The following is a 24904-nucleotide window of genomic DNA, read 5'->3' on the forward strand; positions in this document are numbered from 1 at the left end:
TCGACGATACAGCTACTAGAGCTAATAAACAAATTTAGCAAAGTAGCGGGATACAAGATTAATGCACATAATTCAGTAATGTTTCTATATGCTAGAAATGAACAAACTCAAGAGACACTCAAGAAAAAGATACCATTTTCAATAGCAAGTAAAAAAATCAAGTACCTAGGAATAAACTTAACCAAAGATCTAAAAGACCTATACAAAGAAAACTACATAACTCTACTAAAAGAAATAGAAGGGGACCTTAAAAGATGGAAAAATATTCCATGTTCATGGATAGGAAGACTAAATGTCATTAAGATGTCAATTCTACCCAAACTCATCTACAGATTCAATGCAATCCCAATCAAAATTCCAACAACCTACTTTGCAGACTTGGAAAAGCTAGTTATCAAATTTATTTGGAAAGGGAAGATGCCTCAAATTGCTAAAGACACTCTAAAAAAGAAAACGAAGTGGGAGGATTTACACTCCCTGACTTTTATAAAGCCACAGTTGTCAAAACAGCATGGTACTGGCACAAAGATAGACATATAGATCAATGGAATCGAATTGAGAATTCAGAGATAGACCCCCAGATCTATGGCCGACTGATCTTTGATAAGGCCCCCAAAGTCACTGAACTGAGTCATAATGGTCTATTCAACAAATGGGGCTGGGAGAATTGGATATCCATATCCAAAAGAATGAAAGAGGACCCCTACCTCACCCCCTACACAAAAATTAACTCCAAATGGACCAAAGATCTCAATATAAAAGAAAGTACCATAAAACTCCTAGAAGATAATGTAGGAAAACATCTTCAAGACCTTGTATTAGGCGGCCACTTCCTAGACTTTACACCAAAAGCACAAGCAACAAAAGAAAAAATAGGTAAGTGGGAACTCCTCAAGCTCCTCAAGCACCTCAAAGGAATTTCTCAAAAAGGTAAAGAGGCAGCCAACTCAATGGGAAAAAATCTTTGGAAACCATGTATCTGACAAAAGACTGATATCTTGCATATATAAAGAAATCCTACAACTCAATGACAATAGTACAGACAGGCCAATTATAAAATGGGCAAAGGATATAAAAAGACAGTTCTCTGAAGAGGAAATACAAATGGGCAAGAAACACATGAAAAAATGTTCAGCTTCACTAGCTATTAGAGAGATGCAAATTAAGACCACAATGAGATACCATCTAACACCGATTAGAGTGGCTGGCATTAAACAAACAGGAAACTACAAATGCTGGAGGGGATGTGGAGAAATTGGAACTCTTATTCATTGTTGGTGGGACTGTATAATGGTTCAGCCACTCTGGAAGTCAGTCTGGCAGTTCCTTAGAAAACTAGAAATAGTTGCCATTCGATCCAGCAATTGCACTTCCCGGTATATACCCGGAAGATCGGAAAGCAGTGACACGAACAGATATCTGCACGCCAATGTTCATAGCAGCATTATTCACAATTGCCAAGAGGTGGAAACAACCCAAATGTCCTTCAACAGAGGAGTGGATAAATAAAATGTGGTATATACACACGATGGAATACTGCATGGCAGTAAGAAGGAACGACCTCGTGAAACATATGACAACATGGATGAACCTTGAAGACATAATGCTGAGCAAAATAAGCCAGGCACAGAAAGAGAAATATTACATGTTACCACTAATGTGAACTTTGAAAAATGTAAAACGAATGGTTTATAATGTAGAATGTAGGGGAAGTAGCAATAGAGAGCAATTAAGGAAGGGGGAACAGTAATCCAAGAAGAACAGATATACTATTTAACGTTCTGGGGATGCCCAGGAATGACTATGGTCTGTTAATTTCTGATGGATATAGTAGGAGCAAGTTCACAGAAATGTTCCTATATTATGTAACTTTCTTGGGGTAAAGTAGGAACAGGTTGGAAGTAAAGCAGTTATCTTAGGTTACTTGTCTTTTTCTTACTCCCGTGTTATGGTCTCTTTGAAATGTTCTTTTATTGTATGTTTTTCTTTTTTGTTTTTTTTGTTTGTTTGTTTGTTTGTTTTTCCATGCAGTTGATTTAAAAAGGAAAAAAAGGTTAAAAAAAAAAAAAAACAAGGAAAAAAATATGTAGTGCCCCCTTGAGGAGCCTGTGGAGAATGCAGGGGTATTGGCCTACCCCACCTCGATGGTTGCTAACATGACCACAGACATAGGGAACTGGTGGTTTGATGGGTTGAGCCCTCTACCACAGGTTTTACCCTTGGGAAGACTGTTGCTGCAAAGGAGAGGCTAGGCCTCCCTATATTTGTGCCTAAGAGCCTCCTCCCGAATGCCTCTTTGTTGCTCAGATGTGGCCCTCTCTCTCTAACTAAGCCAACTTGAAAGGTGAAATCACTGCCCTCCCCCCTACGTGGGATCAGACACCCAGCGGAGTGAATCTCCCTGGCAACGTGGAATATGACTCCTGGGTAGGAATGTAGACCTGGCTTCGTGGGACGGAGAACATCATCTTGACCAAAAGGGGGATGTGAAAGGAAATGAAATAAGCTTGAGTGGCAGAGAGATTCCAAAAGGAGCCGAGAGGTCACTCTGGTGGGCACTCTTATGCACAGTTTAGACAACCCTTTTTAGGTTCTAAGGAATTGGGGTAGCTGGTGGATACCTGAAACTATCAAACTACAACCCAGAACCCATGAATCTCGAAGACAATTGTATAAAAATGTAGCTTATGAGGGGTGACAGTGGGATTGGGAAAACCATAAGGACCACACTCCACTTTGTCTAGTTTATGGATGGATGAGTAGGAAAATAGGGGAAGGAAACAAACAAACAAACACACAAAGGTACCCAATGTTCTTTTTCACTTCAATTGCTCTTTTTCACTTTTATTCTTATTATTTTTGTGTGTGTGCTACTGAAGGTGTCAGGGATTGATTTAGGTGATGAATGTACAACTATGTAATGGTACTGTGAACAATCAAATGTACGATTTGTTTTGTATGACTGTGTGGTATGTGAATATATCTCAATAAAATGAAGATTAAAAAAACTAAAAAAACAACAACAAAAAAATAATACTCTAGATTGTTTCAAAATCTTAAATATACAAATATTCATTTAGTATGAAAAGTATTTGTATCATACTTTTTATTTATCAGTGTTAAGAAGTGTCTCTATCTAGTTTAGTTCCCAAATAAGAATTTTTTTGATATTGGAAATCCTGAGAAAATGTGTTTTTGCTTACTTCATTCCATAAACTCAAACAAGGAATAAAAAACCTAAAGGAGACATGCATTACTAATATATTTATGTGGGCCAGTGGATGAAATCATGCCATTTGCAAAGAATACCACAAAACTCACATAATCACACACCAAATAGTAGGCATCATTTGCTGGCTGTGCACGTCAGTGACACTCTGCCTGCACTGTGACAGTGCCACACTTACTCCGTTACGTATACGTGAAGGCATGAAACTCCACACTGGAGGAACTACTATTCTAGTGTTCTATCAGTTGTATGTACAAAGCTTTGAGCTTATAATGGAACTTTTCCAGCAGTGCTGCCTTTATAAAATTTGGTTTATCTCAAAGCACCTTTTCCAGAGAATCTGAATTTATTCTGGGCCGAATTAAATCAGAAAAGCTATCATTTCACTGTTTTGGAATGTCTTGGTATAAATAATGTTTGAAACTGAAATATGACAGTTTGCTTGGGTAGGTGCATGTAAGCAATGTATTTGTACAGATAACTTTGCACCAAATTTCCAAACTAAAAAAAAGAATATTAATTAATATTGCGAACACTCTATTTAGGCGAGTCTATTAATTTGAGTTTTAACAACTAGTAAGTGAGGCGGTGCCAATAAAGGAAAACCATTTGTGTTGTGGGTATGCGTGTGCACTTTAAAGAACTTTTGCTCTCCTCAAATTGACAAAACATTTTTGAAAACCTTCAAATAAAATTGGTTTGGAAAGTTTGCATATTTTCTGTTTTTTCAGTTTGGAAATTTGGCACAAAGTTATCGGTACAAATACATTGCTTCTTATGTGCACCTACCCAAGCAAGTTGTCATACTTCAGTTTCAAACATTATTTATACCAAGACATTCCAAAAAAGTGAAATGATAGTTTTCCTGATTCTATGGTGAGGGAGAATATATTTTAAGAGGTTTGAGTAAACTCATAAGAATATGAAATTGTTTTATGGTGTTTAAAATTATGTCACTGTTATAATCTTTTATGACGGGGTAATCAGTAATAAAACAGTGCAATGAGTACCAATTAAGGAACATGAAATCAATGGGCATGCAGCTTGCATGCTGATTTAAACAGCTGCTGACTGGAATAAATGGATTTAATATGTACTTATTTGCAGACTGTTGCTTTTCTGTCATCCTATAGGAACCTGGTACATGAATAATCTACGAATGATACCTACCTACTTATAACTTTAATGAGATACTAATGGGAATCATTTTTTTAAGTTCATGTTTACATACAAAGTATTATGAAATACACAAAGCTAAATAAAAACCTGTTCTCTACTCCACAGACTTTGCAATAATGGCCATAATGAAGAATATGTCTCCATTTTATTTTTTAATCATATGATTATGATTGAATTATCCTCCTCTGAAGACAGGCCTCTAAGATTTAACTGTTGTAATTTAACCGAGAAATATTTCTGTATTATTTGTCTATGTCTACACTATACCCAGGAGTCAATTCAGTAGCCCAGTGAAAATACTCTACTATTTAATATGCTCAACCAAGCAGATGTGAATAGTTCATAAACATCCCAGCAACTGTATGCATGGCCAAACCATTTTTTTTTAATTCATTTTATTGAGATATATTCACATACCATGCAGTCATACAAAACATAAAGCGTACATTCGATTGTTCACAGTACCATTACATAGTTGTGCATTCATCACCAAAATCAATCCCTGACACCTTCATTAGCACACACACAAAAATAACAATAATAATAATTAAAGTGAAAAAGAGCAATTAAAGTAAAAAAGAACACTGGGTGCCTTTGTTTGTTTTTTTCCTTCCCCCATTTTTCTACTCATCCATCCATAAAGTAGACAAAGGGGAGTGTGGTCCATATGGCTTTCCCAATCCCACTGTCACCCCTCATAAGCTACATTTTTATACAGTCATCTTCAAGATTCATGGGTTCTGGGTTGTAGTTTGATAGTTTCAGGTATTTACTGCTAGCTACTCCAATTCACTGGAACCTAAAAAGGGTTGCCTATATTGTGCGTAAGAGTGCCCACCAGAGTGACCTCTCGGCTCCTTTTGGAATCTCTCTGCCACTGAAGCTTATTTCATTTCCTTTCACATCTCCTTTTTGGTCAAGAAGATGTTCTCCATCCCACGATGCCAGGTCTACATTCCTCCTCGGGAGTCATATTCCACATTGGCAGGGAGATTCACTACCCTGGGTGTCTGATCCCATGTCGTGGGGAGGGCAGTGATTTCACCTTTCAAGCTGGCTTAGCTAGAGAGAGAGGGCCACATCTGAGCAACAAAGAGGTATTCTGGAGGAGGCTCTTAGGGCACAATTATAGGGAGGCGTGGCCAAACCATTGTTTTTTTTCCCTGTGAACTTCCTAATGTGTGTGTAACCAGCTTGGTCTGCCTTTGCTTCTTCCCTGTTCATGAGACTCAGTTTGACAGAGAAAGGAAAGTAAATTTGGAATTAATCTTATTCCATATAGACTTCCAAATATCCCACTTCCTCCCCAAAGCATGCATATATACTCCTTTGACCTCATTTTAAATCAGCAGCCTTCTTTGGAACTACAGTCAACAAATATTTCTTATACAACATTTATACATTAACTCTACTACTTCTGTTGTTTGACTTGTTTGACTCACTAATTTTTTTCATTTTTATCCTTCAATTTTACTATTTTGCCAGTTGATTTTTCAAACTTTTGAGTTTTTAGAACAGGTTACTATTGTTATAAAGCTCTCTTGTCTGCATAAGATGCCCTCATTTATGAAGCTGAGTTGACAAATTAATATTTCAAATTAGTTTGGAGTTTAATCTTACTTCCTGGTTTCTGTCTTTAATTATGAGTGTTGAATTAAGGATTTCCACATTTTTCTATCCAATTTCCTCATTCAAGTCAATTCATCGACCAATCTAAAAACAGATGATGCTTCTAGTCTACCTTACACAAATATACAGTTCTGACTCTACTGAGTTGTAAGTATAACTTATTAAGAATACAGACTTGGGTGTCAGACTACATGGTTGGAAATTTTGACTTTGCCACTTGCTAACTTTACGATCATTGGAAAGTTAGTTATTTAATTTCCTCTCCCTCTATTTCTTCATTTGTGAAATAGGTAAGATAATAATAGTACCCATTACTGTATAGAGTAGTGAAAATTAAATTAGCTAATTCATGCTTAATGCTTTGCATAGTTTTCAACACATAGTAATAGTAAATGACAGGTATTGTTAACACTACTGTATATAGTCAGGACAGATGGATTGGCAGGGGAAGAACAGATGGATGAAGGAAGGGGAAGGATGTTTTGCTTGAGGTATGCCCATATTTGCTTCTTTCTCATATGGTGGCCTCTAATTATTCATAGGATTTCTTCAAAAGCTGCAAGCACATGTAGGACATACTAAGAACACCAGAACAGGTACATTCAGTCTTTTTTTTTTTCCCAACAGATACTAAGATTCCCCATTGAGCCAGGCAGGGGGAATACAGTAGATAGCATGGCCAAGGAGCTTACATTGACTGATGTCAATGTAACATCTAACACATTAAGTTAGATATGTCTATAAAGATCATTAAAGCCTTGTGTTTTTGTGTCATCTTAACAGCTAGTTCTTGATTGGTTTCTCCTCTTGCATGTACCCTGATGTATATACTCCTAGAGTTCAGTCAGAAGTGTTCGGGGGTAAAGAGGAAGAATCTGATGACTAGAAGAAATGAAAGGGGGAAGTCTGCCCATAATTTTGATAGATAAGCAGATGAGGCAACAACAGAATGCAGATAACAATTTCCAAAAAGATGCTATTCCTCCCAACCCTGTATGTTAGGAATAATGGTGCGAGACTGTATATGGGCAAGGTCCCTCCTAAGGGGCTTAGAGCCCAGATCTGTTACCAAGGGGAGCAGAAAAGAGCAGCTCATTCTTTGTGCTCATCTTCACCCATCACCCCCAAAGCACAAAGACAAATATGTTAAATAGGAGCCTTGAAAAGGAAAATAATTCTTTAAAATGGAAGGAAGGAGGGAGGTAGGGAGTGGGAGGGAAGGAAGGAAAAGAAAAGGTAGGTAGGTAGGTAGGTAGGCAGATAGACAGATGGGCAGGCAGGCAGACATAGACAGATGGACTGTGTAAAAAGGATAGTCATTTGCCTTGACAATATTGAAAGTTTATGGGCTAATTGTATAATAAAAACATTTTTGATTAGCCAAACCTTTCTCCCACAACCAAAATTTCCCTGAGTCTGTGTCCACCTATCCCTCAAGTAGACCAAGGGCTTCCAGGGCAGTTTCATTGTTACGTTCACAGGGATAGCTGTGTATCTGAATCTATTTTGAAAGAGAGACAATTAAGGCCAAAAATTAGCTCTGACATTTAAGACCCTCACCCACATTCTGGCATTTATGGTAGATGTAACTGGCACATTTCCAAGGATACCATGCAGAAAACATCTAAAAGAAGGTACAACCCCTATGCCGTTTGGGAAAGAAGTGTCTGCGTAAGTTCACATTAGATCATGAATGATTGCATAGCACTTCTGAGCTCCTTTCATTAGTTTCTTGCACTGGAAAAAAAAAAAGTTTCTAAATCTCCAAGAGGAGGCATTATGATAGAAAGGTTAAGACAAGCTATAAAGCCAGACAACTAGATTCAAATCCCATTTCTGTTCCTTGCTAGATTGTGACCTTGTGCAAACTACTTAATCTCTCCTCAGTTTTTTTCATCTGGAAATTGAATAAATCTCTATTTACATCATAGGGTTGTACTGAAGGATTAAATGAGAGTATAATATAAAGCTCTTAGAACAGCATCTGCACAAAATGAGCAGGGAGCAAGGCTGGGATCAAAGAGTACCTCATGTATGTTCCCTGAAACATTTTGAACCTGGTCTGAACCAGGAAAAAGCAGCATGGGCAAGAACTGGAAAATTGGGACTCATCAATACATCAGCCAGGTGTTCATAATCTGTAAGTTATTTAGACCCAGGACTCATGGATGAGCTCAGATCATAGGCAGCATTTTGTGTCTGTGAGCATGTGTGCATTTTTCTGGGGAGAGAATCCATAATCTGTACCAGTTTCCTCAGAGATCTACAATCCAAAAAAAGTAAAGCATGACTGTTTTAGAAGAAAAACGGTAATATTCTCCCCCTATATCCCACAGTGATCTTCTTAAAAGAAATAATTGAAATTCCGTGGAAAGCATTTTATGAGTACAACAGTTTACTGGAGAGATTTTTAAAGGGCTCTGTTTTATATGTCTAGCACCCATTTTTATAAGAGTTTTATACTATAAGACAAATTTAAAACTTCTAATAGGAATGACTTTCTTTTCGTGTCAGAACCCTCTCATTAGTTTTCAGAGTAATTTTTCTGCAACTTAATGTGCGTTTCAGCAATTGTTAGGTGTATCAGTTTTTAAATATATTGTATTTTTTTTTTACGATTATTGTTCTTAATGGCTTCTTACAACATGTCTGTATTTTTTTATTATTTCCTGTGATGGCTCATACAATGGTGTTTTTTATTGTTGCAATTATTTTTAATAATTATTTGAACCTCATAACTTTGTCTCCTTTTAACCTCTTCATTATGCAGAACTGTGAGAAAATGTGTTGTGAAATTGTGAGAAATTTTACTCTTCAAGGCCAAAAAATAAGTTGTTATTTTACCCCCTTTCTCTCTCAGTTTTAAGCTATGAGCCTCACAAATAATCCTATGTTATAAAATAGAAATGACAAATCTTGGCATCTTTTTCTCAGTACAGATATTTTGCTTAGGTTGATTTTTGGCTTTTTGCAAAATTTATATTAAATATTTTTAAAGGTTTATGTTAATTTTGACCTGTTGTATATTTTAAATGTTCCTTTCTAATTTCAGCTCCCCTTTTGGTATTCTCTTGAACCAATGACAAACCTAACCTTATCTGTAAACCAATCCAGTGTTCGGCATAATTGATTCCATTTGCTGAAATAATGGGATTGGCTGGATTAGAAGTAATTTATTCCTTCTTTAAAACTACAAATTCAAATGAGAATTAAGTACATCCCTTATTTTGTTTTTTTCTGATTGAAGTGGACTGATAGAAACGCAAAAGGTTTACTCTCCAACATGATCAGTGTCATTATTTTTTATGAACTCTGAATTCCCTCAGAAATTCTAAACTATCTGAATCAGAACTCCAGAATTTTTAATAGCACTTTGTTTATGTTCAAATCACCAATTAGGATATTATAGATCTCATCTAGATTATATAATATTTAGAAGGAATTATTAAGAAATTTTGTGAAAAAAATGTATTCCTATTTTTAGTGCTGAAATACTGAATTAGTTTAAATCATTCTGTTAAGAGTTTTACTACCACTTGCATGTCAGTAATGAAAAATAATCAGCAGAAGCATCTTTGCAAAGCAATTTTAGATCATTAAAGGTGTATAAATTTTGACAAAGCAAAAAGATTTGAGACTTATTAAGAATATATTAGGTCTCTACACTGAGTGAAGGGAGAAAGGTATTTACATCATCTCTGTTCAAGAGGAAAGGTGTAGCCTAATTGTAACATCATACAAGGTTACAGTGGTAGTACAGGTACAGTAAAAAACTCAGACTTAATCATGACTAATCCCACAAGACTTTTGTGAGAAACAGGGCTTATTCTGGTACGCATCCTAGAAAGAAACAGGATCTCAGAAACCACCTATTTCCTAATGGACTACTATAAGTGATACTTCATTGTCCATCTGACATGTAAGCAAAGGCTACTGGGTAATCATTTTCAATGGGACATATACATATGTTTCTCATAGTATATCACATTTGTTCAAGGATTCTCAAAATTTTTTTTTGCTTTATTAACAACTAAAGTTTGATTATCTATAGATCGCCTCATAGTTGTAAATTTCCAACATTCTTTAATAATAAAAAAATTAAGTAAGTCCAATTTTTCAACTTAGCTATTACAGAATAATCTTTAAAAGCATATGATGGGGCATTCTGAGTAATCTGTAAAGGATAGTGTTAGTTTACCTGCATAATTTTCTTGAAAATGCTGAGTGTTTCCTGGAATCGTGACTACATTTGCTCAAATGTGAATATGCTACATTTCTAGAAGATATGAAGTACATCTCTGTCATGTGATGTGAGTCATGTCAGCTGCAGCTACTTGATTTGCATGTAACTTCTGAAAATTTCCTTGTCCCATGTGACACTTCTGAAATGTCTGTCTGTTCTTTTTTCCTTTTTAATTTCTCAAGCTCACTATTTGGATAAGATAGTTAAAGGTACTGTATACTTGCTCTTTGTTGACATATGTACATAAATATATATATATATATATAAAAAGCCTTGTATCAGACTGCCCTAGGTATGAAAATAGACTGTTTTTCATGCATATTTTTTGTAACTTATAAATCAGGCTTACATTATGTGAAATGCCTTGGATTTAAAGTATTGAGACTTAAATGTCTGTGTCTCATTTTATAATTTTGGGTTATCACAGATTTCATTCCTATTTTGTAAAAGCATTAGTTTTCACTGGAAACAAAAACTGAAGATCACAGTGCATTTGCTGTTTTGGGTTTTTAATTTATTTGCTTTAATATCTTCATTGTTGACAATTCAGCTCATGAGCTTTCAATTCTAAATTGAAGAATCACAAATGTTCACTCTTTTATCACAGAATAAGAAATTTTCAGTCTAAAGAAGATTTTAGTTAACATATGTTGAGAGAAATCTCATTTATCCTCATATGTAAACTTCTTTGGATTTTTATAAATGTTTCAAAATATATGTGATATCATAATTTATGTTTTTTTATTTTGAAAAACTACAAATATTGTACATTGTATAAAACAGATTAACAGTGCTCAGCAGAAAACAGCAGATTCTCATGTCTTCAGTTATCGTAGAATTAGGTGGAAACATTTTTTCAGAAAATTCCCTTTTTCTCTCTCCTTGGATTACCTATTTTGTATTCTTTGTTTGTGCTTTTCATTAGAATATGGACATTTTCATGGCAATATCCAGGCTTTCATATAATAACTCTTGTGTGCATGCAGTCATCTGCTGCACCTCTGTCAGTGGGACAATCCAAGCCTTTTTTTCCTTAAAAATGAAACAAAAACACATCTGTAAAGAAAATCGGCCTTTTATGTATTGAATAATCCATAAATATAGCTGGTAATTGTCTGAAAGAAAAGAAGCAGCAAAATTAATTTCATCCTGACCTGATGGTATCTATAAGTATAATTTCATTATACCCTGCCACAAGAGACTGTCAAAATATTATTTCTGTTATTCTCCTCTTTAGAGACAGTATGTCTCTTTGAGCTATGTCCATTTGAAGTTCCATAGTGGAGGAGGGGAAGCCAATACATAATTCTTTTAATACAGACTTAAAATAAACATCTTTAAACATATTGTTCCCTTAAATTTTGTCACTGAAACAACAGTAGCATTCTAATTATAAGAAGCTATAAAACAAGCCCCAATTGCTATAGTGTTTTTTTAATATATATTTTATACTAAGTTATAAATAACTGTGTCCAAAGAGATCTTACTAATAGCCAGTTAGTCTTAGAATTTTAATGCATTTATATCCTTGCTCTGTCAGTGTTTCATCACACTCATAGATGAAAACACCAGAATCTACCTAAGTGTCATCCTCATAAACAGATCGTGTTGGCTGCATGCCAGATATCATCAGTATGAAGTGGCAAAAACTGTTTTTTATTAAATGTCATTTTAGGCTGAAACAATTATAGATTTTGGATATATTAAATTATTTTAATTGTTTCCCAAATTTTCCCTCCTTGACCATAAAAGCAGACAAGATAGGATATAAAGGTAACAGCATAAAAGCCTTAGGGAGATCGTCACAAAATATCACTCTTCGCTATCTGTCTTGAAGCACGTCACTACCGTGTTTTTGTTCAGTCTATCAATGTTTTATTGTGGTCCTTATGGTATTTCATTTTGTCCGTCCTAAGTATTCAAATATGCACAGCTATTACATTTAGTTGGAAATCCTGTTGGTCCTGTCCCATCCGTATGCAGCCTGAATCCTAATGTTTGTTAGAATAGATGCTAAGCTGCTTCACTATTTCCTGGGCTTTGCTTATTCTGTGAAAAGGAATGTACTCTTGGCATAAAGTATAGTCATTAATACTGGCCTATACTTTGTGCAATTATTTAATGCACTGTAATTTCACATGAATATACGGCAACTCTGGTCAGATAAAATTAATGATCTCTTTTTAACATCACTCATATCCTCATACCCACGTTCATGCTCTTGAATTTAGAGGGATTTTTTAAAGCAACAAGGTGCTTTAAGGTGGCATGTCCTAATAAGCAACCAGTAACATTTACAACAGATTAAAAATATAATAGGGATTCTGAAATTATTTTGTTGAGATTATTTTTCACACCATACACTCAACCTTGTTGCTTTGCCAATGGAAAAAAAAAATTAATTTTGTCTGGCCTTCAGCTATTTAGTGGGTCGTTACATATATTTCTGTCCTGCACAGGTAAGTGGTGTCTCAAGGGTCAGGCCAATCAAAGATGCCACTTGGATAAGAATTAGATTCCTTAGATAATGTTGCTGTTTCTATACATGTGCAATTACAGTATCTGTGCTGTTTATAAAGGCCTGTTCCCAATAAGTGTCCCTCATCTGTTTATTTTAAGTGCAAAAACTTTCAATACTCAAATCACTTGTGTTTTCCTTCTTTTGTCTCTTTTGACAGAGGGTTGCCCTGGTCTGTGCAATAGCAATGGAAGATGTACACTGGACCAAAACGGCTGGCATTGTGTTTGCCAGCCAGGGTGGAGAGGAGCAGGATGTGATGTAGCCATGGAGACTCTCTGCACAGATAGCAAGGACAATGAAGGCGGTAAGAAATGCTGAGCATGAAGCAAGTGTGTGCCAGAGCACAGGTTTATAAGTTACAGTGAATGCACAGTTATCTGTTGAAAAAAAAAAAAAAAAAAATCTGATCCCCATAGATTAGATTGATTGAAAAATGTATGAGGGCTGATAGAGTGAATTTGCTCCCTTTTTCCTGTGATAAATGCAAGATTATTATCATTCAGGGGAAAGCAAGATAACCAACAACTGTATCAATGCACTGTTCTTCATTCCTTTTCCAGTATCCTCCTCAACTATTTGCCAACATTTAGGGCTCTGTGAATTGGAAGTGCTAAAGCAATATTATAATAATTAAACATTCCAAAAACAAGCCATTTTCTAAGCTCTTTTGTTGAAAGGCATGGAGGAAACAAAGTAGAAACTGAGAACAGTTCCCTTGAAGCTCTACTCCAGTGTCTTTTTATCCTTAACTTTCCACCCTGTTTAAAAGATGGTGGCATTCCACCCAATGTAAGCCTTTGGTTAAGAAATTACTATTTTATACCTCACTAAGCAAGTCAGTGCTGCTGTATTTTAATTTCAGAGAACAGAGGGTGCGAGTTGTTCATTACTTCCCCAGTAGTAGCTGTTCAGTTTTGACAGATCGTTAGAAAGGGTTTAGGTCCTATCTAGATATTTATGGTCACTTACTCCGTAGCTTAGGATGCCTTTCTTTATCCCTTACCTCCTTCCCCCTGCTCTTTCAGGAATGCCTTCTTGAGCACTACACTGTTGGGTACGAGTACAGGTTTTAGAGTCAGACAGCCCTTCACTCTACCACAAAGTAATTACGTGACCTTAGACAAGATTCTTAATCTCTTTAAACCTCAGTTGCTTCATCTATTAAACAGGAATAAAAGAGTTTTTGAAAGAATTGAGAAAATGTATGTAAACTACTTAGCATCTTGCTGGGCATATAGTATGCTGTAAGTGGTAGCTGTTATCATCCAGTTTTCCTTCTTTGGCTTTCCAAAGTGCTCGTCATGACTAATTGAAATTCACAGAAAATTGTCAAAGATTGAAGAATCTTTTCCTTTCTACATCCAGGGTGGACCTGACTACTATTTTCTAGGAAGCAGAGTGACCAGAACACCCCTCCACCCCCACCCCGCGCACGTACACACACACACACACACACACTCACTCACTCACTCACTCACTCTCCAGCCTGGGCCTTGAGTCATTCTCAAACCAAATGTTGCATCTCATCTTCCTGACAAGCTACAGTTCTCCCCTTTAGTTTCTAGCATACACTGCACTGTTTTCCCTATTATCTTTCAACCTGAATTGTCAAGAAACTTTCCTTTCTCCTCCTGATAGATTCCAGTCGTCCTCAGCCCTCCCAGCTTTTCCAGGCTAACAGCACCTCCACTGCCGCTGCCTCTTCTTCCCATGCGCCCTGTAGAAATGGCCGCATTAATCCACTCTGAGCCACAGCCCAGATGGCAACTTTCCTTATTACTTTTCCCCAAGCCTCTCTATGCCATTGTTTTCTATTGCCTAGGGAGGAAGGAGAGCTCTTTCATATATTTCAGATTTTGTCTTCTAAAAGGAGATTACAGTGAGGAGGTTACAAACTCTCTCAGAGGGAAGCAAACTGCAGGGCCAGGTCTGCAGAGACACTGCAGAGTAATTTAGGGGCTAATCAACTCTTTAGTATTGTTACAGCTAAGGAGGTTTTTCTCTTTCCTCAAAATTTATCAACTGTGAATTGGCCTCATTCCCTTTGTTTATTCTTACTAGCATGAAACTATGCTATCTCTGGGCTTCCCTCTCCAAGGGGAAATCTAAGTTGATAGAAGACCTCCTGTGGATTCTCCACTTATTTCACATAATTTGTATTCCTGTCCCTAACCTAATTTTGTTGATTTTCTAAGAAGGAATCTCAGTGCCCTGAGGAATCGTATTATGCTTTGAGATTGTAACCTGGGTACCTTATAACCTAAATTCTTTGAACTTAAGCATGTGCTGTGTGTACAGAGACAATATTTTTCAAACCAAACCTCTAATCAAACATAGAATCTGGAGACTAAGGATAAAATACATGAGAATTGAACAGAATGGTTAAACTAAGAACTATACCTGAAATTCCAGGGCATATGGTGACTACCGATGTAGAGCCATTGTCTAAGTTTATGTATCGATACGGTGATGTAGGCAGCAAACAAGAACACAGCAAGTAACTAAGGATGAAGAAGGAGAAGAGGCTGATTTAGCCCTAGTTGTGAAATCACACACATCATATAGCTAGCTTCTGTAGTCTAGTATGAACAACTTCATAGAACACAGTCTTCCTAAAAGAAAAGCAAAAAAAGTTGCTTACCATTTCCAGGACTCAAGATGATATATCAAAAATTTTGGAAAAGATTGCCATGTAAGGGTTTAAATAGTTAAACATTGTCTTGGGCCAACTATCTTCCTTCCCCACATACTTCCCATTACCAAATCTAGTTCACCTCATCATCACTGTCTGAGACTGAAGATCCTCAAATTCTGGATCTTGCTAAATCAGTGTCCCTTTTTGTCTATGTATCCTCCAATCCTTTATCTCTCTGAAATGCCTAAGTTAAAAATAAACCTTAGAAGGTAATTCTTTTTAAGGAATTGGAGGAATTGACCATTGATAAAGTAGATGAGAGGAACTTACTTACCTTTAACTACTCTCTTAATACCTACACATTCATAAGAAGTAAACCTCCTGCCCAACTGGACCTTGTTTCTTTAACAAGCAGCTGTCATGTTTCAGGGTCAGCATGGCTTTTCAGAAGTAAGGGCAGTCTTTTTACCTATAATAATGGCCATGACACTAATCCCCATCCTGTATGGTAGTAACAAGGTGCTTTCCCTCATCTGCTTCCCAAATTCAGGTCCAGGTATCAAACAGTAGCTGCTGGAGCAGATCATTTAACTTGACAAAGGCAAGCAACAGAATACTAGACTTTTAAATCACATAGTGGCAGTCAGAAACATAAGGTCACTGAACCAGGTTATTGTGGATATATCTCCAAACCTGGCATATGGACCTCCCCACTTTGGAAACAACTGCAAGATATCCTGTTCTAGCTGAGAATGCTTTCAAAGCAAATGATCAACAGTACAGGCCTACACTAGGCTTATAAATATTTCTTCAACTCCAGCTTTACCTAAAAAGTCAACATACCTATAGATTGAGTCATTTCTTCTTTATAACCCAGGACTAACTCTGATCATGAAGTTGCTAAGATCAGAGAAAAGAAAGGTGAAGAGATAGGAACTGGTCATTATTAAATGATATGTGATCTAGATTGGAGTTTAAGACAGTGACCCTTTACTGCCACATTCTTTAGTTGCTTGAGTACATCTTCTACTCAGCCATCTGAGTGGAGACCCAGTTTGTTTCCCAGTGCACTCTTCCTCAGACTTTTACTTCCCCTCAACAAGAAAATCCTTTCTATTCTCGAAAGTGCTATTCAGTTATTCTCACCAGGAAGGACTATTGGTTGCATGTGATAGAAACTCAACTCAAATGATGTTGAACCTAAAAACAATTATTAACTCACATATCTGAAAAATTCAGGTGTAGCTGGACCCAGGTTTTAAGCAGTGATAACAAAAACTCGGGTTTATCCATTTGTCAACTCGACTTTCTTCTGATTTGGTGCACTTTTCAGGCAGTCTCTCCTCCAAAATAGCTACCACTAACTCTAGGCTTACATTTGGCCAGCACAGCAACCCCAGTACAAAGATGGCACGTTTTTTAATGGTTCCATGAGGCCTGCAGCTGCAACTGAGCCTGAGCTTGGCTCTCATTAGTCTAGTTATATCACCTGTCCAAAGGAAAATTGAAATCCTGTCACCAAAAGAAGGCATGGATGATAGGCAAGGGCAGGTACAACAACAGATTGCACTATAGCAATATTAATAGCTCTCCATAGCATTTAGTTGTAATATTAAGGAAAACTATACTCCAGTAACTATTCCATATGGCTAATAGACTTCTGTTTCAGAAGGAATCTTCTGTTCACTATTTCCTTCTTTCCATCAAAATTACAGCCTTCTCCCTTGAGAACAAGAAAACCAATGTTGAAATTTCTGACATGCTTTTCCTGCTCAAGATTTACAAGGCAATTTAATTGTCCCATATACTTTCAAAAGCATCATGCTTTAACCTAGCCTATCCAATAAGAATCTCATTCAGCCTGACAGTTCCATCAGGGTTTCCTGACTTTAAATAGCTGCTCATATTGTAGTCCTACTATGCAAGCATCAGAATGCAACAGCTTAAAACCACAATGAGATGCCATTTCACTAGGAAGGTGTCTTATTTCGCCAGGGCTGCTGTAACACATATTACAGACCAGTTGGCTTAAACAACAGGAATTTATGGTCTCACAGTTTGGAGGCTAGATGTCCAAAATCAAGTAGGCCACGCTTTCTCTGAAGTCTGAGGTATTCTGGTGGTGGCTTGCCAGCAGTCCTAATCTCAATCTTTGCCTCTGTCATATGGTGACCTGTCTCCTTCTCACTGCTTCTCCTGTGACCAAACTTCCTTGACCTGTAAGGACTCCAGTCATGTTGAATTAAGACCCACCCTGATTCAGTTTGGTCTCATCTTAATCGGATCGTCAAAGATCCTATTTATAAGTGGCTTCACATCCACAGAACCAGGGGTTAGGAGTTGAACACGTTCTTGTGGGGGACGTGATTCTATCCTTAACATACAGCTATAATAAAACAAAGCAAAACAAGTAGAAAATAAGTGTTGGTGAGGATGGAGAAATTGGAACCCTCTTCCATTGTTATTGGAAATCTAAAATGGTGCCCCTAGCTATGGAAAACAGTTTTGCATTCCTCAAAAAATTAAACATAGAATTACCATAAGACCCAGCAATTCCACTCTTAGCTATATACCCAAAAGATTTGAAAACAGGATGCAAACAGATACTTGTACACCATTGTTCATAGCAGAATTATTCAGAAAAGCCAAAAAGTGTCCACAACCCAAGTGTCCATCAGCAGATGAATGAATAAATAAAATATGGTATATACATAAAATAGAATATCATTCAGCCATTAAGAATGCTACAACATGAACAAATCTTGAAAACATGCTAAGTAAAATAAGCCAGACACAAAAGTATAAATATTGTTATGACTCCACTTACATGAAATAGGTAGAATAAGCAAATTCCTAGAAACAGAAAACAGATTAAAAGTTACCATGGGCTGGGGAAAAGAGGAATGAGGAGTTATTGCTTAATGAATACAGAGTTTCTGTTTGAAATGATGAAAAATTTTGGAAATATTAGTGTTGATCATTGTACATTATCATAAATGTAATTAATGCCACTGAATTGTACACTTAAAAATGGTTAAAATGGAAAATTTCATGATATATAAATATCATTTAACTATATATATTACTCTACTGAAAAAAAAAAAAGACAACAGCTTGCCAGAAACAATTCTTTGTTTACAGAAACTCAAAATACATAAAACAGACTTTTTTTTTTTTTTTTTTTTTTTTAACATCTTTGGAGATTTTTACATCAGTGGAGAATCTGAGAGCACAGCTCAACTGAAGGTACTCAGAAATTGGAAAGTAATAGAAATAAAAGAAATAACTCAAATGAAAGGTTAAAACTATATATATATATATATATATATATATATATATATATATATATATATGAATGACATGACTGTGACAGGAATTAAAAAGAGGGGCATAGAAATGGATGAAATGATAATGTAAGCATCAGCATGAGGACGATAAATGGGAGATGGTCTAAGTTTGGAGATTACCAAATGAAAATAACGAAATGTTTTGACAATAGATGAAAAATAAAACCAACTATAGGAGAATGAGGCTCTTGTGTTCTCCGAAAACAAATTAAAAAACAAAAATAAATAAAATAGAGAGTATCTCGACAGGTGAACTCGCTGCCCTCCCCGCTACGTGGGACCCAACTCCCAGGGGTGTAAATCTCCCTGGCAATGCAGAGTATGACTCCCGGGGATGAATGTGGACCCAGCATCGTGGGACTGAGAGTATCTTCTTGACCAAAAGGGGGACGCAAAATGAGACGAAATAGTTTCAGTGGCTGAGAGATTCCAAATGGAGTCGAGAGGTCACTCTGGTGGACATTCTTATGCACTATATAGATAACACCTCTTAGGCTTTAATGTATTGGAATAGCTAGAAGTAAATACCTGAAACTACCAAACTCCAACCCAGCAGTCTGGACTCCTGAAGACAATTATATAAGAATGTAGATTACAAGGGGTGACAGTGTGATTGTGAAGACGTTGTGGATCACACCCCCTTTATCTAGTGTATGGATGAGTAGAAAAATGGGGATAAAAACTAAAGGACAAATGGGGTAGGATGGGGGGATGATTTGGGTGTTCTTTTTCACTTTTATTTTTTATTCTTGTTCTGGTTCTTTCTGATGTAAGGAAAATGTTCAGAGATAGATTGTGGTGATGAACACATAACTATGTTATCATACTGTGGACAGTGGATTGTATATCATGGATGATTGTATGGTGTGTCAATGTATTTCAATAAAACTGAATTTAATTAAAAAAAAGTCAAAAAAATAAAAAATAAAATAAAATAGAGAGTAATGGCACTGGGAAGAAAAGAAAAAAGGAATTGCAATAGATCATACTTACTTCCAAAAGAAATACAGATATCATCAGAACATAGAGTAGTGCTCAGTCTCAAAGCATTAAAATATACCACCCTTTTAACCACATTCAAATATATGTCAGGGCTGTTAATTACATTCACAATTTTAGATTGTTTATATGTTACTAAAATGAAAAATTTTTTAAAATCCGTGGGACTATAGTGAACCCTGAGGTAAACCATGGACTACATTTATTAGTTATTTGGGTTTGCTAAAGCTGCTGGAATGCGATATACCAGAAATGGGTTGGCTTTTACAATGGGGATTTATTAACTTACAATTTACAGTTCTTAGGCCAGGAAAATGTCCAAATTAAGGAATCAATAGGATGATACCTGGACTCTGAAGAAAGACTGCTGGCATCTGGGCCACCTCTGTCACATGGGAAGGCAGACGGCCGGTGTCTGCTGTTCTGGTTCCAGTGGCTTCCTCTGTCATCCTCTCTTAGCTCCTTTGGAGCTTTTCTTTCCTTCAGCTCTCTGGGTGTTTCTCTCTAAGTTCTCTTGGCTTTTTCTGCCTCTTATCCTCTCACAAAGGACTCCAGTACAAGGATTAAGACCCACCTTGAATGGGGTGGGTCACATCTCAATTCAAATAACCTAACCAAAAGGTCCCACCCACAATAGGTCTGCACCCACAGGAATGGACTAAAAGAACATGGCATTTTGGGGGGTACATAACAGCTTCAAACCAGTAAAGCAGTACAATATAAAAATGTTTTTATTAAAAAGTTATGATAATCACTTATAACAAGTGAGCCACACTAATGCAAGGTGTCAATAATAGGTTGGTCTATGTGAACCCTCTATTTTATGCATGATTTTTCTGTAAACCCACAACTTCTCTAATTAAAAAAATCAATTGAAAAAAATATATATATATACACTACCCTACTGATAGATGATGATTTGGGAGAAAATTACTGCTTGGAGGAGTCTACTGGATCCTGCTTTAGGGGAGAGATTCAAGTTACTCTGAACCCCTTTCCTATCCACAGAATTTTTAGAGCATAGTAAATGCCATTCTGAGAAAGAGAAATCCAGCATGTGCTTTTAGGAGCAAAGGACCCCAGTAGCCTCCTCGTGGAACATGGGGTTTTACCATTAACTGCCATTTTGAACTTCAGAATGTAGAAATGGGAACTGCAGTTCTATTGTACCTGTTTAGGAATAGGCTTCCTTAGGACACATGTGTCTCCAAGTTAAGAACCCCTACATTATTATTATAATTAGCAGCTGTACTAATAGCAGTATACAGATATTTCATTCTCATTGTCCAAAGAGTTAACCACTATCAACAACTTGGTGTGCATCTTTATAGCCCCCTTTCAGTGCATTTATATGCACATTTACATAAATATTAGCTTATATGCTTTTAAACTTAAATGGGATTATACTATGGGTACTGTTCTACATTTGATTCTTCCAAAGAGTAGTATATTTTAGATATCTTTTCATGCAGTATACCTCATTGTTTTTAACAGAAACTTGGATGTATTCATTAATTTTTGCTACTACATTGATGATAATTTAGTTTCCAGTTTTTTTGCCACTAGTATATAGACAAATCTGTATGAATCTATACATGCACACACGTGTGTTTGTATCTGCATATAAATCTAAGTGTATCAATATTTCTCTAGAACAGATTTTTAGAAGTGGAATTGCTGGGTCACAAGGAATTTTAATATTTAATTTTGATTGCTACTGCCAAATTGCCTTACAAGTAGGTTTCACCAGTGTGTCCTTCATCAGATATGAGCATTTATTTCCACTATCATTATATCTGTACATGATCATTGTAATAAAATTGTTCAACAAAGTGAAAAAAGATAATTTTGTCTCATGAGTGAAAGTGACCCCATTTTTATTTTTTTAATTTGCATTTCCCTAATACTTAGTTAAATTAAGGATTTGTATGTATGTTTCTTGACTATTTGTACTTCTTTTGCTAATTGCTTATTTATTTCCTTTGCTTATTTTTTTCTATCAAGTAGTTTGACTTTTCCTGTTTAACTTTGTTTTGTTTGTTGTTCTTTATTGTTCTTTATTTTTATTGAAGTAAAATTAGCATAACATATAACTATCTTATATAGTTAATTCAGTGGCATTTACAGTGTTGTACAACTCGTATTTCTATCTAGTTCCAAAATATTTTCATTACTCCAAAAGATAACCGTGTACCCATTAGGTATTTAGGTACCAAACCTCTTTCCCCAGCCCCTAGCAACCACTTTTCTGCTTCCATGTATCTATGGAATTACCTCTTTGGAGTATTTCATATAGACTGAATCATACATACGTGGTCCTTTTGTTTCAGGCTTCTTTCACTTAGCATAACATTTTCATTTACACCCACATTATATCACGTATCAATACTTGATGGCTTTTTATAGCTTAATAATATTCCAGTCTATGAACGTGCCACCTTTATCCATTTATCCACTGGTGGACTATGGGGTTGCTTCCACCTTTGGGCTATTGCGAATACGGCTGCCATGAACATCATGTACAATTATTTGTTTGAATATCTATTTTCAGTCCGTTGTGGTATTTACCTAGAAGTGGATTTTTCTGAGTCACGTGGTAATTATAAATTTAACTGTTGAGGAACCATCAAACTGTTTACCACAATGGTTGCACCTTTTACAATCCCACCAGTGAGGTAGAAGGGTTCCAATTTCTCCACATCTTTTCCAGCACTTCTTTCCCTTTAAAAAAATATTTTTCATCTCTCTATCTTAGAAACATATTATTCTTTTTGAACATCTCTATTGAGATATAATTTACATACCATAAATCCACCCATTTAAAGTGTATAATCCAATGATTTTTACTATAGCCACACATATCTTCAACCATCATAGCCTATTTTAGGACATTTTCTTCTCCTCATGAAGAAACCCTGGATGTAACTAAGATATATTAGAATGGCTAAAATCACTATCACTGACAACACCAAATGCTGGTGAGGATTTGGAGCAACAGAAACTCTCATTCATTGCTGGTGGGAGTGCAAAATATTACAGGCATTCAGAAGACAGTTGGCAGTTTCCTAAAAGCAAACTTGCAAACATAGGTTTACCATACTGTCCAGCAATGGCGCTTTTAGATGTTTCCACAAAGGAGTTGAAAACTTATGTCAGCACAGAAGCCTGCACATTAAGTGCTCACGTCTGCGTTAACAATTGCCAAAAACTGGAAGCAAACAAAATGTCCCTCAATAGGTGAATGCATAATCAAATGGTGGTACATCCATACAAGGAAGTATTTTTCAGTAATAAAAATAAGTGAGTTATCTAACCATAAAAAAACATGGAGGATTATTTAATGCATATTGCTAAGTCATAGAAGCCTATGAATAGCCTACATACTGTATGATTCTAACTATATGAAATTCTTGAAAAAGCAGAACTCTGGAGACAATAAAAAGCTCAATGGTTGCAAAGGTTTGGGAATGAGAATTAATAGATGGAGCATAGGTTAGGGCAGTGAAATTATTCTTTATGATACTGTATGGTGGATATATGATATTACACATTCATTTATCAAAATCCATAAAACCATACAACACAAAGAGTGAACCTTAATGTAATCTAATTAACAACAATTCATCACTATTGGTTCATCAGTACCAACAAATGTACTAATTGTACCACACCAGTATGAGATGCTTAGAAGAAAACTGTGTGGGAGGAGAGAGATGGTATGTGGAAATTCTCTGTACGTTTTGTTCAACCTTTCTCCAAATCCAATACTGCTCTAAAAGACCTATTAATTAAAACTTAAGAAAGCCCTTACCTTAAACAATTATCTCTCTACCCAATCCTAAACAACTGCCAATCTACTTTCTGTATCTGTAGATTTCCCTGTTCTCAACATTTAAATGAATTGAATCATAGAAGATGTGGTCTTCTGTGAGTGGTTTCTTTCATTTGTAGTTGTTTCCAAGGTCCATCCATGTTGTGGCATGTATCAGTAAATTATTCCTTTTTCTGACCCATAAATATTCCAGGGTATAGCTATATCACATTTTGTTTATCCATTCATCAGTTGATGGACATTTGGTTTGTTACTACATTTGGCTACTGTGAGTACTACAAAGGCTTGTGTGCAAATTTTATGTGGGCATATTTTTTTCTTTACTGTTGGCTGTACCTACAAGAGGATTTGCAAAGTCACCTGATAACTCTATGTTTTGTCATTAAAGGAATTGCTGGACTGTTTTACAAAGCAGCTGCACCATTTTACATTCCACGCAGCAATGTAAGAGGATTCTGATTTCAACATGTCCATACCAACACGTATTATTATATGACTTTTTATTCCAACCATCCTGATGGCTAATTGGAATCTTCCTGTGGATTGATTTGCATTTCCCTGATGACTCTTTAGGTTGAGCAGCATCTTTTCATGTGCTTATTGGTCATTTGTGTATCCTCCTTGGAAAAATATTGATTCAGATCCTATGCTTGTCTTTTAATTGGATTGTTTATCTTTGTTTATTCTTGAGACGTAAGAATTCTAATACATTCAGGATTCAAATCTCTTATCAGATACATGATATGAACACATTTTCTCCCATTATGATAGCTGCTGCTACAATTTCTTTTATTTCTTAGAGAAGTTGTAGGTTTACAGAAAAATCATGCAGAAAATAGACCTTCCATATAACCACTCTCATTATTAACATTTTGCCTTAGTTTGGTACCTTTGTTATAAGTGATAATATTATTTTAATTATACTATTAACTATACTCCATAGCTTAGATCATGGTACACTGTGTTGTACAGCCTATTGGGTTTTTTTGTTAATTTTTTTTATTTTGGTAACATATATACCACCTTAGATTTCCTCTTTTAACCACATTAAATACATAATTCAGTGGTGTCAGTTAGATTTACAATGTTGTGCTACCATCACCACCATTTATTAGACTTTTGGGAGATCTTTATATATACTACTTATTAATTCTTTCTTCAGTGTGGTAGATATTTTATCCCAGGTTTTCACTATCTTTTAATTTTGTTAATGGTGTCTTTTTGTCATGCAGAAATTTTCAGTTGATACACGGACAATTTTATGAAGTTTATCTTTTCATTCAGGAGTTC

General features: G+C 36.0%; 1 protein-coding gene across 4 annotated transcripts in view; it reads left to right on the forward strand.

The window, feature by feature from the left end:
• The window catches only part of TENM3 (teneurin transmembrane protein 3), a 763383-nt gene that overhangs the window by 655771 nt on the left and 82708 nt on the right, over window positions 1-24904 (forward strand). For 3 of the 4 annotated variants that reach the window (XM_037831055.1, XM_037831056.1, XM_037831057.1), the window contains exon 13: window positions 12959-13105. In XM_037831055.1, the coding sequence (XP_037686983.1) occupies window positions 12959-13105 (147 nt within the window). Of the gene's footprint in view, window positions 1-10462; window positions 10490-12958; window positions 13106-24904 lie in introns of all 4 variants that reach the window. The other variant, XM_037831054.1, reaches the window with a different exon arrangement.

Source organism: Choloepus didactylus, chromosome 3 (genome assembly GCF_015220235.1).
Source record: "Choloepus didactylus isolate mChoDid1 chromosome 3, mChoDid1.pri, whole genome shotgun sequence".
NCBI lineage: Eukaryota > Metazoa > Chordata > Mammalia > Pilosa > Megalonychidae > Choloepus > Choloepus didactylus.